The sequence below is a fragment of the Equus quagga genome, chromosome 2 (assembly GCF_021613505.1).
Source record: "Equus quagga isolate Etosha38 chromosome 2, UCLA_HA_Equagga_1.0, whole genome shotgun sequence".
In the NCBI taxonomy this organism is placed as follows: Eukaryota; Metazoa; Chordata; class Mammalia; order Perissodactyla; family Equidae; genus Equus; species Equus quagga.
Genome location: NC_060268.1, coordinates 118,370,092 through 118,385,769, shown reverse-complemented (window position 1 = coordinate 118,385,769; position 15,678 = coordinate 118,370,092). Strand labels below are relative to the sequence as shown.

The following is a 15,678-nucleotide window of genomic DNA, read 5'->3' as shown; positions in this document are numbered from 1 at the left end:
TTCCTCAGCAAAAAAGAGGAGGATTGGCAGCAGATGTTAGTTCAGGGCTAATCTTCCTAAAAAAACAATAAAAAGATGAGTGGCTGGATGGATTAAAAAACAAGACCCAACAATATGCTGCCACCAGGAAACACGTCCCAGCTCTAAAAACAAACATAGGCTCAAAGTAAACAGATGGAAGATGATACTCAAAGCAAATGGCAAGCAAAAGCAAGCAGGTGTTGCCATACTTACAACAGACAAAGCATCCTTCAAGATAAAAAAACGCAGTGAGAGAGAAAGAGGGGCAGTACGTAACAATAAAAGGCACATTCCACTTTATTCCATATATAACACTTATAAATATATATGCACCTAAGACAGGAGCATCAAAGCAACTATTAACAGACCTAAAGGGAGAAACTGACAGCAACACAGTAAAAGTACAGGACCTCAACACCCTACTTACATCAATGGACAGATCATGGAGACAGAAAGTCAATACGGAAATAGTGGACCTAAATGGAAAACTAGACCAGACAGACTTAATAGATAAATCAGAACATTCCATCCAAAAGCAGCAGAATGTACATTCTTCTCAAGTGCACATGCAATATTCTCAAAAATAGACCATACGTTGGGAACCAAAGCAAGCCTCAATAAATTTAAGAAGATTGAAATCATATGAGGCATCTTTTCTGACCACAATGCTATGAAACTAGAAATCAACTACAAGAAAAAACCTGAGAAAGTCACAAATACATGGAGACTAAACAACATGCTACTGAACAACCATTGGATCAATGAAGAAATCAAAGGAGAAATCAAAAGATACCTGGAGACAAATGGAAATCAAAAAGCATCATACCAACTCTTACGGGATGCAGTAAAAGCGGTGCTAGGAGGGAAATTCATAGCGATACAGGCACACCTCAACAAACAGGGAAAATCTCAAGTAATCTTAAACTACACCCAACAGAACTAGAAAAAGAAGAACAAACAAAGCCCAAAGTCAGCAGGAGGAGGGAAATAATAAAAATTAGAGCAGAAATAAATGAACTTGAGACTTAAAAAACAGTAGAAAGGATCAATGAAACAAAGAGCTAGTTCTTTGAGAAGATAAACAAAACTGACAAACCCTTAGCCAGACTCACTAAGAAAAAATGAGAGAAGTCTAAAATAAAATTAGAACTGAAAGAGGAGAAATTAAAATGGATACCACAAAAACACAAAGGATTATAAGAGAATACTATGAAAAACTATATGCCAACAAATTGGATAACCTAGAAGAAGTGGATAAATTCTTAGACGCGTACAACCTCCCAAAACTGAATCAAGAAGAAATAGAGAATCTGAACAGACGAATCACAAGTAAAGAGATTTTGAAACAGTAATGAAAAACCTCCCAAAAAATAAAAGTCCAGGACTAGAAGCCTTCTCTGGAGAATTATAACAAACATTCACAGAAGATTTAATACCTATTATTTTCAAGCTATTCCAAAAAACTGAGGAAGACAGAATGCTTCCTAACTCACTTTATGAGGGCAACATCACCCTAATCCCAAAGCCAGAGGACAATACAAAAAAGGAAAATTACAGGCCAATATCGCTGATGAACAGAGATGCAAAAATTCTCAACAAACTATTGGCAAACCGAATACAGCAATGCATTAAAAGGATCATATACCATGATCAAGTGGGATTTATACCACGAACCCAAGGATGCTTCAACATCTGCAAATCAACCAATGTTATACACCACATTAACAAAATGAGGAATAAAAAAATCACGACCATCTCAATATAGATGCAGAGAAAGCATCTAACAAGATCCAACATCCATTTATGATAAAAACTCTCAAGAATTTTGGTATAGAAGAAAAGCACCTCAACATAATAAAGGCCATGTATGACAGACACACAATCAACACCATACCAAATGGTATGAAACTGAAAGCCATCCTCTGAGAACAGGAACAAGACAAGGGTGCCCACTCTTGCCACTCCTATTCAACATACTACTGGAGGTTTTTGACAGAGCAATTAGGCAAAAAAAAGAAATAAAAAGTATCCAAATTACAAACAAAGAAGTGAAACTCTCCCTGTTTACAGATGACATGATCGTATAGAAAACCCTAAAGAATAAAGTAGAAAACTAGCGGAAATAATCAGGAACTACAGCAAAGTTGCAGGGTACAAAATCAACTTACAAAAGTCAGTTGCATTTCTATATTCTAACAACAACTAGCAGAAAGAGAACTCAAGAATACAATCCCATTTACAATCACAACAAAAGGGATAAAACATCTAGGAATAACTTTAACCAAGGAGGTGAAAACTGTAAGACATTATGGAATGAAATCAAAGACATAAAGAAATGGGAAGATATTCCATGATCATGGATTGAGAGAATAATCATAGTTAAAATGTCCATATTACCTAAAGTAATCTACAGATTCAGTGCAATCCCAATCAAAATCTCAAAGATATTCTTCAAGGTAATAAAACAAAGAATTCTAAAATCTACATGGATCAACAGAAGACTCCGAATAGGCAAACCCTATGAGAAAAAAGAACAAAGGTGGAGGTATCACAATCCCCAACTTTGAAATATACTACAAAGCTACAGTAATCAAAACAGCATGGTACTGGTACAGAAACAGACACACAGATCAATGGAACAGTATTGAAAGCCTAGAAATAAAACCACACATCTATGAACAGCTAATCTTTGCCAAAGGAGCCAAGAACATACAATGGAGAAAGGAAAATCTTTTCAACAAATGGTGTTAGGAAAACCGGACAGCCATGTGCAAAAGAAGGAAAGTAGACCATTATCTTACACCACACACAAAAATCAACTCAAAATGGATTAAACACTTGAAGGTAAGATCTGAAACCATAAAATTCCTAGAGAAAATATAGGCAGTACACTCTTTGACATTGGTCTTAGCAGTATCTTTTCGAATACCATGTCTGCTTAGGCACGGGAAACAAAATTAAAAATAAACAAATGGGACTACATCAAACTAAAGAGTTTCTGCAAGGCAAAGGAACCAGGAACAAAATGAAAAGACAATCTACCACCTGGGATAAAGTAAGTGCAAATCATATATCCAACAAGGGGTTAATCTCCAAAACATATAAAGAATTCATACAACTCAACAACAAAAACACAAACAACCCAATCAAAAAATGAGCAGAGATATGAACAGACATTTTTCCAAAGAGGACATACAAGTAGCCTATATGTACATGAAACGATGTTCAACATCACTAATCACCAGTGAAATGTAAATCAAAACTACACTAAGAAATCATCTTACACCAGTTAGAATGGCTATAATCACCAAGACCATAACAAAACAAATGTTTGAGAGGATGTGGAGAAAGGGAGCCCTCATCCACTGCTGGTGGGAATGCAAACTGGTGCAGCAGTATGGAAAACAGTATGAAGACTTCTCAAAAGATTAAAAATCAAAATAGAATACGACCCAGCTATCCCACTACTGGGTATTTATCCAAAGAACTTGAAATCAACAATTCAAACAGACTTATGCATCCCTATGTTTATTACAGCATTATTCACAATAGCCAAGATAGGGAAGCAACCCAAGTGTCCAGTGACTGATGACTGGACAAAGAAGATGTGGTATATATATATAACAGACTACTGCTCAGCCATAAAAAAAAAAAAATCATCCCATTTGCAACAACATGGATGGACTTTGAGGATATTATGTTAACTGAAGTAAGCCAGACAGAGAAAGACAAACACCGCATCATTTCAGTCATTTGTCAAGATAAACAAGCACATGGATAAACAGAACAGATTAGTGGTTACCAGAGGGGAAGGGGATTGGTGGGTGGGCAAAAGGGGTAAAGGGGTGCATATATATGGTAACGAATAAAAATTGGACTATTGGTGGTGAGTATGATGTAGTCTATACAGAAATTGATAAATAACAATGTACACTTGAAATTACACAATGTTATAAACTATTATGACCTAAATAACTGGAAAAAAAAAGTTAGAAAATAATGTACATTTCTAACCATAATTGTGTCTAGACTGAACTGTACCTTACATTCTAAAATTAAAATATTCTTATTCCCAGAAGTATGATAGACTATTACTTGGATAAAACACTGTGTGTATTTTAAGGTAAATGATCACTCAGAAACTCAAATTTTTATTTTTAATGAATCACAGAACCAAGACTGTGCAGAAGAGAACATGATTATTCTAAAGCCTCAGGTTAATATCTTTAAGAATCAAGATGATGGAGGAAAAGGTACCTCATGAAATGCATCAGGATTCCCAGGATTAAAAAGTGAGGGTAATTTTTCTTCTAGTCCTCGTACTATTTCTGGCCAGACAGAATTCACCAAAAAATCATATCCAGGAACAGTATTGCCTTTTTCACTGTAAGATAAGAAAAATTTCAGTCAAATACAGCATAATCTTTTATTTACAAAGAGCAAAATTCCATTGTGTTGCTTTTACTAAAAGTTCCTCAGCCTAAAACTTATTTCAACCTTTTTTTTTAACTATACTTCTCACTTTGTTTGTTTCTAATCCCAAACTTCTATTTCACTACTTGATCTGTCTCACCTTGAAGGTGACACATCCTCTGTATCCTGACTCCTGTTTGTACCACATAGTAGAGCAAGCTAGTGTCAGGATAAGGCAAAACTACTACATCAAATCACCTTGGCACAATTTTCTCCCCTAAAATAGCATACCACATTAACACTTTATCCTGTGAAAGGAGCAGTCTAATACCACAAGAAAAGCAACCTTTGCATTCAACCTTAACACGACTAAATCCTAAAGCACTGTAAATTATGCCAATTTACCAATTACTAACAGCTTCATGATTATTAAGCTATCTCTAAGATTACCCTCAGCTGTAAAATTCTATGACTTTTCATGTACTATCTCGATCACAAATCTTGACAAAAAAACTGTTAACATTAATGTTTTTTGTGTGTGCATGTTTTATTTTGCAGTTTTTAGCAAAAGGCTGGACTTTGGATTTCTAATTCACAAACTTAGATGAGAGGCAACGCTGAGATAAAAGCACATACTCAGGAGCCAGAGTACTTGAGTTCCAATCTTGGGTCATTTAACTTCTCGGTGATTTGGTTTCTTCATCTTTAAAATGGGGATGATGATAATACCTACCTCACAGGATCATTACATGGATTAATATTTAAAGCATTTAGATGGTGCCTCACTTATAGCAAGTGCTATATTAGTAATGGTTAAATATATATAAGTAAATAAGGCAGATTCTTTAAGTTTCTCTCGAACTTAAAGACCTGGAAATATCGTCTAGGTAAACACCACCTCACTGACCTACTCACTTTGATTGCAGTATGTGGGGTAATATATTCTACTTAAGACAGTTTTCTTTAAAAATGGTCAGCCGCCAATATGTGGCCTTATTTTAGCAAAACTGGGAGTTTTGTAGCTAAGTTGTGATATCAAAATGGAACTTACCATTCTGTTAAGCATTAAAAATAAACAGAAAAAAGTTTTCATAATTTTCCTGTTTAGCAAAAATCATGAAGAAAGATTGGTTATCAAGGAAGCCATGCTTTTCTGTCTAGAAAGGGCTATCAAATAATATTATAGTTAAGTAATGATAAGAAATAACTGGCAGGGTTAGAGGAGAGCAGGGAGGGTAAAGAAGATACCTACTTCCCACCTCCCAATTCCACATATCATATCATAGCCTTTTAATCATGATGAGAACTAACTTTATTAAGGCATCTGGTGAAGGAAAGAAGAAAACTGAGGATTCTAAAACTACAGATGCACATAATATAAGCAATATTAAGTAATAAGATCTCCTCATCCCCAAAGTAAATATCTAAGTAAAGCCTCAAAGAGAAAATAAAAATCTGCAAGATTAACAATCGAAACAGATGGCTAATTAGAAAAGCTAATCCACATTCTGCCAGTTATAAAGAGCATTAAGGGCAATACAAGAACAAAGAAATCAATGGACAAGGGAAGCACCAAGCATTTGGAAACCGGAAGGCAGATACTGAGCAAGAGAAGGTCAGGGGCAGCATAATGATGGGGGGGCTGGAGGCAAATGAACATGACCTACCAGAGTACAACGTAAATTCCTCAAATTTCTGAGGCTTCTACAAGAATTCTGCCACACTGACAACTGTGAAAAAGAACTTGGAAAACTTTGAAACTTGACATTTCAGGACCAAGACTAACCTTGTCAAATCTAACGACTGGCTGTTTCATAACTGTGGCTTCCTGAATTTTACACATCATGACTTCTACTAAATTCTTACCTCAAATCCAAATCCAACTACATCTTCATGACTACTAAACAAAAGAAGCGAAACTAGGCTTCACCTGAAATCATGTAGTGGAAATAGAGAGGGTACTTCAAAAGTCAAGCAGTATATTTATTACCCCAGATTTTTTTCTTTTCAAAGAACAAAAACTCTGGCCTTGGGCCAGCCCAGTGGCATAGTAGTTAAGTTTGGCACACTATGCTTCAGCAGCCCAGGTTTGTGGGTTCGGATCCCAGGCACAGACCTACCCCACTCATCAGCCATGCTGTGGTGGCAACCCACATCCAAAACAGAGGCAGAAAGGCACAGATGTTAGCTCAGGGCTAATCTTCTTCAAGCAAAAAAAAGAGGAAGATTCGCAAGAGATGTTAGCTCAGGGAAAATCTTCCTCAGCAGAAAAAAAAGGGGGGGCCAGCCCTAGTGGCCTAATGGTTAAGTTCAGCACACTCTGCCTCAGTGGCCTGGGTTCAGTTCCCAGGTATGGACGTATACCACTCATCTATCAGTGGCCATGCTGTAACGGTGGCTCGCATATAAAATAGAGGAAGACTGGCAACAGATATTACCTCAGGGCAAATCTTCCTAAGCAAAAAAGAAAAATTCAAGACCAAATATATTGCTTACTCCATGAAGATAGTGACCTTATTTGCTTTTCTAATCTAAGAACAGATTAATTCTTTCATTCTGCAAACACTGAGTAGTTGCTATTTCAAGACACTGTGCCAGGAGGTAGGGGAGGTATGGACAGTGCAGGAGGTAAGTACACTGTTAAGATGGAAATCAGTTCTTAACAGAAGTAAAAGCAACACGTAATGGAATCAAGAGGACGTGTTTAATGCTGAACATCAGGATAAAATATGGTCTGTTGAAGGAAGTGGTATCTGAGCTGGAGCTTCTTGTGGAGTGACAGGTTAACAGAAAGAAAAAGGGAAAAGGAAGGACAGGGGACAATGAGGAAAAACAGAAGCACACAATACAAGATGTGTTAGGGAAGGACAAGTGTTACTGTGTGGCTGGAGACCAGGTGGTACAGCGGCAAGTTCCACAGTACAGAGTTCTACAGTAGAGAACTACTCAGCCCAGACCAGGAAGGGCCTTACACACTACATCAAGAAGCCTGGATTGTCCTCCACCAACAGTGAGACACCACTATAGACTAACAAAGAAGGCAGTCTATGAATCTCAGCATTCTGCTGTAAATGTGATAGCCAGAGGCTAACAGGAGAGGCAGGGAGACCAGGTGGGAGATCTGTTACTCTGGACAAAAGATGACAAAGGCCTGGACTGGGACAATGGCAATGGTGAAAGGTAATGGGATACTTAGGAAACCAAACTGGAAAGGAGGGAAAACTGAAAATGAATTTAATCACAATTAGTATAAAACCTGTTGAATTAAACAGAATTAATTTATAGATAATGACATTAGAATAACGCAAAGAAACTAATTTTGATTTCAAATTTAAGAAAAAGTGCAGAGAAGGAAAAACTATGGGCTTTGGATTCAGAGAGATGTTATCTTCAATCTTAGCTTTATCTGTTAGTTTCCTTATCTGTAAGATGAGGCTAACGATACATGCCTCATAGCATTGTGGTAACAACTAAACAGGAAAGTACATATGTATCCAGTTCATACCAGACAGCTAATAATCAGTGGTGCACTAGAAGTTAACAGGTGCAATCATTAGACTAAGGTGAGTCTAACCACAACAGTTTAAATTACCTTGAGATGGCTCCTCCTGTAACCTCTCGAAGAAGGCAGCAATGGTGAGGAACAAACTCCAGGAGTTTATTATACATGATCTGAAGGCCATTTGGATGAGACTCAACAATCTGTTCTATAATCACCTATCAAAAGGAATATCATTTTTTTAAAAGCATCTAAAAGAGAAGTATGAACTATAGTCTAAAGAGAAAAAAAGAAAAACTTAAAAATATGCTTCCTCATGCCCATTCTCTTCCCTAGTTGACATATTTTCTAAACAGTAAGGTAAACATAAGAGTCACACTCAAAACTAGTTCATATGATTAGCGTGTACAGTTCTGACCCTGGAGGAGACATAGGTTAGTTGACACAGACTGGCCTGAAGCTGAAAAACTAGGCACATTCATATGCTTCCCTTCTGAGCTTGAGTAAAATAATGATTCCCCACAACGATAGCTTTGTACTGTCTTAACTTTGGCCTTTTCCTCTACCATCATGAAGATTAGGGGAAGGTTTGAGGCAGAGAAAGATGGAAGAAAATACACTTTATTTTACTTTATTATTTCATTTCTGGTGGTAAGGTTGATGTGGTTATTCATAAGCATATGAATTTAAATAAGATAAAAATATAGCCACAGTTTAATATGCTACTGAAACTTCAAATACTTCTTTAATTTAGCACATTAGATTCAGTTCAATGAAAAACAATGGCATATATTAGTAACTAAAATATTTTTGCTTATTGATAATGAAATAGTGTAGGTAATTTGTCTTTTTCACCCCCACAGAGATAGTATGAAATAGAACAGGATACAGAGGGAATTGACAGATCATTTATTTTTAGTAACCCTACTGAAGCTGACATGATTATTGAAATGAATCCTTAAATTTCATTTTTATCAATGAGATTCAATTTTCCCCTTTTAAAAATGGAAGATTTTCATCCTGAAGTCATGGTGAGTAGAAGCTTTGTACTTACTGGACAGAAAGAACATTCACATTGACAGGTGACTGGAAGAAAGTGTGCAAACATTAAGGATGGGCTTTGTGACTTCTATCAGTTTAAACCATACGAAACTGTCATTTTTGTATGTCAAAAATTGTTGAGTATTAACAAGTTCATATGCCACAATCTATATTCTAGCTGCTCAAAGACAGAATATACTTACTTCCTATATTGTTTTTAACTAATATAGATCCTCACCTAATAGGTGAAGGATACTGGATAGCCAAGCTCTGGATTTAAGGTATTACTCTGCTAATTTGCCTATAACAGTCCTTCATCTTCGAATATTCCCCTCCTCCCATCTTCCTGGCCTGGCAAACTCCACATTTTCCAAGAGTTAGGCCAAATCTATTCTGTGGAGACTTCCCTGTTCAGAGACTTTCCAAGCTCAGAGTTTTCTGCATGCTCCTCCACCAGGCACAAACACTGCAGTATTATCATCTGCTTAACTGTTCTGTTCTCCCAACCAGACCAGTTGTTCAAAACTGCTTTGTAACAACTTTATTGATGTATAATTTACATACCATAAAATTTACCGAAAAATGTTTTGATACATACTTTCTTACCTGGCAAGACCCTTACCTTCACTAAATTAAGATGATCCCTGGGCTGTGGCATCACTAGATAATACTAGAGAGCATGCCCGATTCCTGGCATACAATTGATTCTGCAGTAACTATGACAATCTTTACAGAAAGATCTCTGATCTATCCCTCACACCTAGTGAAATATCAATGACAGAGTAGATGCTCTGTGAACATCTACTGAATGAAGGCCTTGACATGGACAAACCTCATCCACGTATGGTTTCACTAGTACTTGACCAACTAACGCTTCTGCATCCCGTGTTTTGTCAATCGTGGCATAAGTCCGTAAGCAGTGTCGTATTATATCAACATCAGAAGTCTGAAGACCTTCTAACAGGAGGCCTTCGAGTGACTGCTGTAACATGGCCGTAATGCCAGCTATACGCTGCAAGAAAAAACAGATAAGTAAAGAAAGCGCCAGTCAGAACAATTTCTAAAAATTCACTATATACATAACAAATCACTTATTCCAACAGAAGATACTATGTATAAAGTTAAAATTCCACTTACATGAAATTCATAAGTAATTTTACTCTTATAATTCAGAGAATATGCCTGTGTCTTTACACAAAATCTACAATGTATGACACTTAGGAAACAGGGGCCCAAAAACAAAAAGAAAAATTCAAAACCAGCTTCAAAATGTTGTAGATCAACAATTATCAGAGGCATTACTAGGTTAAACGAAAATTATTTAGCAAATTCCTAAATAACAAACGGTGAAAATATAAAACAACACTTACTGGTCTTACTTTGTCCAAAAGAGGCATGCCTTTGCTTTGAACAGCATGAAACTGTAACTGGTTAAATTCTGTAGCAATTCTCTCCAAAATTTGTCCAGTCAAAAGTGGGCTTGTAGAGACAATTATAGAAATTTAATTCCTAAAGTTTTCTAGTTTCCAAGAGAATACATCACACGGTTAGCAATGGTGATGCTTTAGCAGCACCCTCTGGGTTTTAACTTTCCTCAGAGTGTTTTCCACAGGCCCCTCATTACAAGCTGAGAGCTAAAACACCCATTTTCACTACGAGTCACCTGCACAGCATGTTCTAGGGGCAGTGGGGACGTAGTAAGTACAGGCCACCAACGCTGCCTGGCCTTGGGCCACAAGGCCCAGACAGGAAGCAGGAACCGGACTAGGTCAGTACAGGCGCAATTACATGTTTCCACCACCTTCTCCAGGCTCTCCCATTCATGACCCTCTTCGTGTTTAACCTCCCATCTCTCTCTCGTCCTATCCTATTATTTACACGTGAATCCTTTTCCACTTCTCCAACTGTCTCATTCTCCCTTCTTCTAAAATACTTCTAATACTTATAAAATACCAAATACTACTGTCTCCTCAATAATATAAAACTGACCCTCTCCGAACAGCCAATGAAATACCTCAAAATAGTTTACTTTAAATTTGCATTTACTAAATAGTGAAAGAACAGTCGATCTAAATGCTCTGGGTTCTACTGAGAGGACATTTGTTGTGTCTCTCCCACAAAGTGGAGCAAATGTACTTTTCTTCCTAAAACACATTAAAAAGCATCAATACCACTCAACAGGAAGTTTAATAGCAAAAGAAGAAAAATATAAAGGCACTGAAGGACGTGCTGGGCTTTTCTGAGGCATCTTATACCCAGTGAGGATCAATCTGTGAGGGAAAAAATCCATATCATAAGGAAATAGGAAACGCCATATTGAGACCATCAGCGGTCTAGCCCGTCTTGTATTTGTAGCATCCAACTAGTTTAGAGGGAGAATAACTGCCTAGCATGACCCACCCAAAAGGTTAATCCCTAACTCTTACCTGAATAACCTAGTGTGGATTTATTATTTATAAATTATCTAAACATTTCTTGGCACACTGCTCTGGTTTTCCCTTCTCTACAGCTCAAAGTTGCTGATCTGAATTAAAGAAAAGGTCCTCAAAGGTGATTCTGAGCAAGAAACAGCATAATGTCTATTACATTAAAGATGCAACACTGCAAAAGAATAGTATTATATAAACAGAAATCACTGATGTATGTCTCTCAAAGGAACAGAATAGGAATGGGCAAAGATGGAAAGAAAATGGGGAGGGAGGTATCATGGATGCCAAGTAAGGACACAGCTGAAAGGGGCTGTTGATGCTGCCCAGGGCAACAGAGAAGCAGAGCAGGTCAAGACAAACAGGCTCCACTGGACTGGTCAGAATGTACATTAATGGAAACTCTGAAAAGCAGAGATGAAGGGGAATGGAAAGGGCAGAAGCTCAAGCAGCGGGCTGAGAAAACAAAGATGGCAGGTACTGATTACTTATTTATACATCTTGATTATGAGAGGAAGTAGAGACCTAGGACAGAAGAGTCACTTCCCTTTTGGTTGCCTCATTTCTTAATCTATATAATGAGAGATATGGAGCATATTATCTCCATATCTCTTAAAGGTCCTTTCAAATCTAAAATTTTGATCCCCAACATTAAGAAATTCAACATGCCTTTATTGTATGACCAAGACTTTGAACCATAAGTATATTCTATTTGGCTTTGGTCGGTTTTGCAGCAGATTATCCAATACGACTCATGGCAAAATGTTATGGCTGTCAATGCGACTTTCAAAAGAGCTCTTGTTAGGTATGGAGATTTCTCAAAAAGTTAAAAATAGAAATACCTTATGACCCAGCCATCCCACTACTGGGTATCTATCCTAAGAACCTGAAATCAGCAATTCCAAAAGTCCCATGCACCCCTATGTTCATCGCAGCATTATTCACAATAGCCAAGACGTGGAACCAACCTAAGTGCCCAGCAACTGATGACTGGATAAAGAAGATATGGTATATATACACAATGGAATACTACTCAGCCATGAAAAAGGACAAAGTCATCCCATTCACAACAACATGGATGGACCTTGAGGGTATTATCTTGAGTGAAATAAGCCAGACAGAGAAAGACGAACTGTATATGACTCCACTCATAGGTGGTAGTTAACATATAGACAAAGAGAACTGATCAGTGGTTACCAGGGGAAAGGGGGGGTGGGGGTAGGGCACAAAGGGTGAAGTGGTGTACCTACAACATGACTAACAATAATGTACAACTATAATTTCACAAGGTTAACTATCATAATCTTAATAAAAGAAAAATTTTTTTAATTGAAAAAAAAAAAAAAAAGAGCTCTTGTTAGACCCAAACTGGACACATACGAGTGCCTACATATGCCAGGTGCTAGTGACAGTATCTCAGTGATTGTCAAACAATCCTGCAAATGGAGTTGTTAGCCTTACACTACAGATGACACAGGGAGCTGAAGTACCTTGACTCAGGCAGCCCAGCTGGCAGGTGCAACACAAACCTATGCTCTTTCCCCTATACCACAGCACTTCCAACTGGTGTTGATATGCACTGCTCAACTCATTTTCTGAGTCACTCATCTACCTGGCTGCTTTAAAGTTCACACTATGAAGGTAATAAGACAGTCACAGAATAACAAAGGAAATGGTCTTTTTCTTATAAGCTTTTTCTTTCCTGTTTATAAATTTCAACTAAATGTGTCCTATACTGTTTCTTAGTGATACAGTGCTAGTGCAAGATACATCAATGGTAATACTCTGGGCATATCTAAAACAATGTAAGAAAGATGAATGCTATGCCACACCTTGAAGATTAATAAGGATTTTGCCAGCCTTTAACTAAAGGCAATTCCAAAGATAAAAACCTTCCAGTGAAAGCACACTGCCTCCGAGTCCCTGAAAGGTGATGTGTTAGAACTGTGGCCTACAACCACAAAGATTTCATAACATATTATACACTTTACTTCATGTACTCCACTTCTCTTGAGGTACATTCAAAAACACTAAGCCATAGACTTGGATTTTCTTCATTTTCAGAAATGAATTATAACTAAAAAAAAAATTTAGTGTGGGTGTGAAATGTTAATTTATGTGCTAGTTAGTAAAAAATACTTACCTGCTTGCTTCTAGTGCAGACGTTTCTTTAGAACTTTGAGAATATAAGATTTTTTCAATTTTCTCAACTGATCGAATAACTTGTATAAGCCTCAACACACACATCTATAAAAATAAAAATTAAGCAAAAAGAAAAGTTATGGTGTTTAATCTTAATTATCTTATTTCCCCATGCTAAATGCAGAAAAAACACAAAGTTAAAACTTAGAATATTTACAGCATCCCACATTTTGAATATTTCTACACAACACTGAATTCGCAAGAATGCAAATCTCAATTTTAACTTTCTAAAACAAGTTTATTTCAATATTCTATTGCAAGTTTATAGTTAAAAAAAACGAGACTTTTTTGCTTTCTCATATTCCACTCTTATTCCTTCTTTCTTTTCCCATCTTAAATGATCCTCTCTATTGACACTAATCTATTTTCTTATGACCCTTTTTTCATGCTTAATTTTACTTTCTGATCATATTTATCCTCTCAATTTACATGATATATCTATATGCCTAAGTGTAGATTCATTAAAGACATTATTATACTACAAATATTATCACAGAGGTTGAGCACTGTAAAAATTCTCATCCTTAAAAGAACAAAAGATACAAAGTCATTCATTAATAAATAGTTACTGAGAACCTATTATGAGCTAGACATTCTTCTAGACAATGGGACACTAGTGAATAAAACAAGGAAAATCCCCTGCTCTCATGAAGCTTACAATCTTTTCTAGAAATGCACTACATTCTTGAAATCTTTGGACAAAAGCTGAGAGGAGATCTAAAGGGGAAGTAAACAGAAGCTCTCTAAAATAGGCTTCTCTCCCTTGCAATTTTTTAAAAATATGCTAATAAATAAATTTAGGAAACAGTGGATAGAGAGCCAGCCTAGAGTCAGAAGTCTTGAATCCTATTTCCAACTCTGTCATTGTTTTATTACGATTATAAATGAAATCAGAAAAGAAAATTAAAACAAAGGACCACTAAAAACTAAAGGCAGTACATACAGAGGTATATTTAAAGGGGGGAGACAAAAGAAGACAAAAGCATAGCCGAATGAGAGAGCAACCCACTACTTTTTCTAAAACAGTAAGCCTACAGTAGAATATTGAAAGTTTGCTTTAGAAAGCCCACTTACTCCCTAATCTCTAAAATATGAATATCTTCCTTACAGGGGTGCAGAAAACATGTATGCCTGTTAAATTGTAAAGTGCTTCACTGATGTCAGTTACTACTGTTTCTTGTTCTGGAAAAAATGAGCAATTTTAATTTTGTGACCATTGGGTACCTCTAAAATTTTGTCTTATTTCAAATAGGTAACATGACATTATAATGCATAAATATTTACATGCAAAAAAGCTTTGGAAAAAAACCAGTTTCATAGGAGAGGCTTTTAGCTGGCACGCAGCATAAGAAATCTACAGTTTTCTTTAAAAATGTTAATGCTACCACAAATAAATTAAAGCACAAGAAGAATATACAATTTTCTTTCTCCTTTTTTTAATTAATTACTTTACCACACCCCTCTTACTAATAGGACTTTAAGCTGACCAGGAGTGAGAAGACCTGGGCTCCAGCTCTGGCTCTTCCCCTCACTAGCCTTGCTCAGCTACTGATCCCTAAAGAGAAGAGAGACTCATGTTTCCTCCCTGCAAAGGTCCCCAGAGGAGTAAATCAGATCATATGCATGAAAGTGCCTTAACTCCAAGGTGCTATCCTGAGTCCACGTATACCTTTTTTTTCCTAATGTCCTCTTGTTTAGACATTCGTTCATCTACTGCCCGAATTCCTTCAATGACAGATGACCTAAGACTCTTGAAAAGAATAAAGAAAATGTATTGCAGAAATTGTTTTGGTAACATTATGAAATTTATACTTTTAATTCAATTCCACAGAATTTAATATCTAAAGCCAATATTAGGCAGATATTGACAAAAATACAAAGTATCAGACACAACTGCTACTGAGAGTACTCTTGATTCGGAGGCAAAATGACATGTAAAGCCAAGGTCACACAGGATTAATGGCCAAAAGAATAATAATACACATAGAATGAATGTCACAGGTGGGCAGGGTAGAGAAAGGATAATCTGAATCAAAGTATAGGAGAGTTTGGCAAAGGAGAAGAAACTTGAGTTCA

The 15,678-nt window shown here is 36.7% G+C and overlaps 1 protein-coding gene across 4 annotated transcripts in view; it reads right to left on the bottom strand.

Moving 5' to 3' along the window:
• The window catches only part of COG2 (component of oligomeric golgi complex 2), a 54,388-nt gene that overhangs the window by 26,081 nt on the left and 12,629 nt on the right, over positions 1-15,678 (bottom strand). For 2 of the 4 annotated variants that reach the window (XM_046653922.1, XM_046653923.1), the window contains exons 4-9: positions 15,272-15,352; positions 13,544-13,647; positions 10,345-10,453; positions 9,807-9,986; positions 8,027-8,151; positions 4,279-4,405 (exon numbers count right to left, since the gene is read on the bottom strand). In XM_046653922.1, the coding sequence (XP_046509878.1) occupies positions 4,279-4,405; positions 8,027-8,151; positions 9,807-9,986; positions 10,345-10,453; positions 13,544-13,647; positions 15,272-15,352 (726 nt within the window). Of the gene's footprint in view, positions 1-4,278; positions 4,406-8,026; positions 8,152-9,806; positions 9,987-10,344; positions 10,454-13,543; positions 13,650-15,271; positions 15,353-15,678 lie in introns of all 4 variants that reach the window. The other 2 variants (XM_046653925.1, XM_046653924.1) reach the window with 2 other exon arrangements.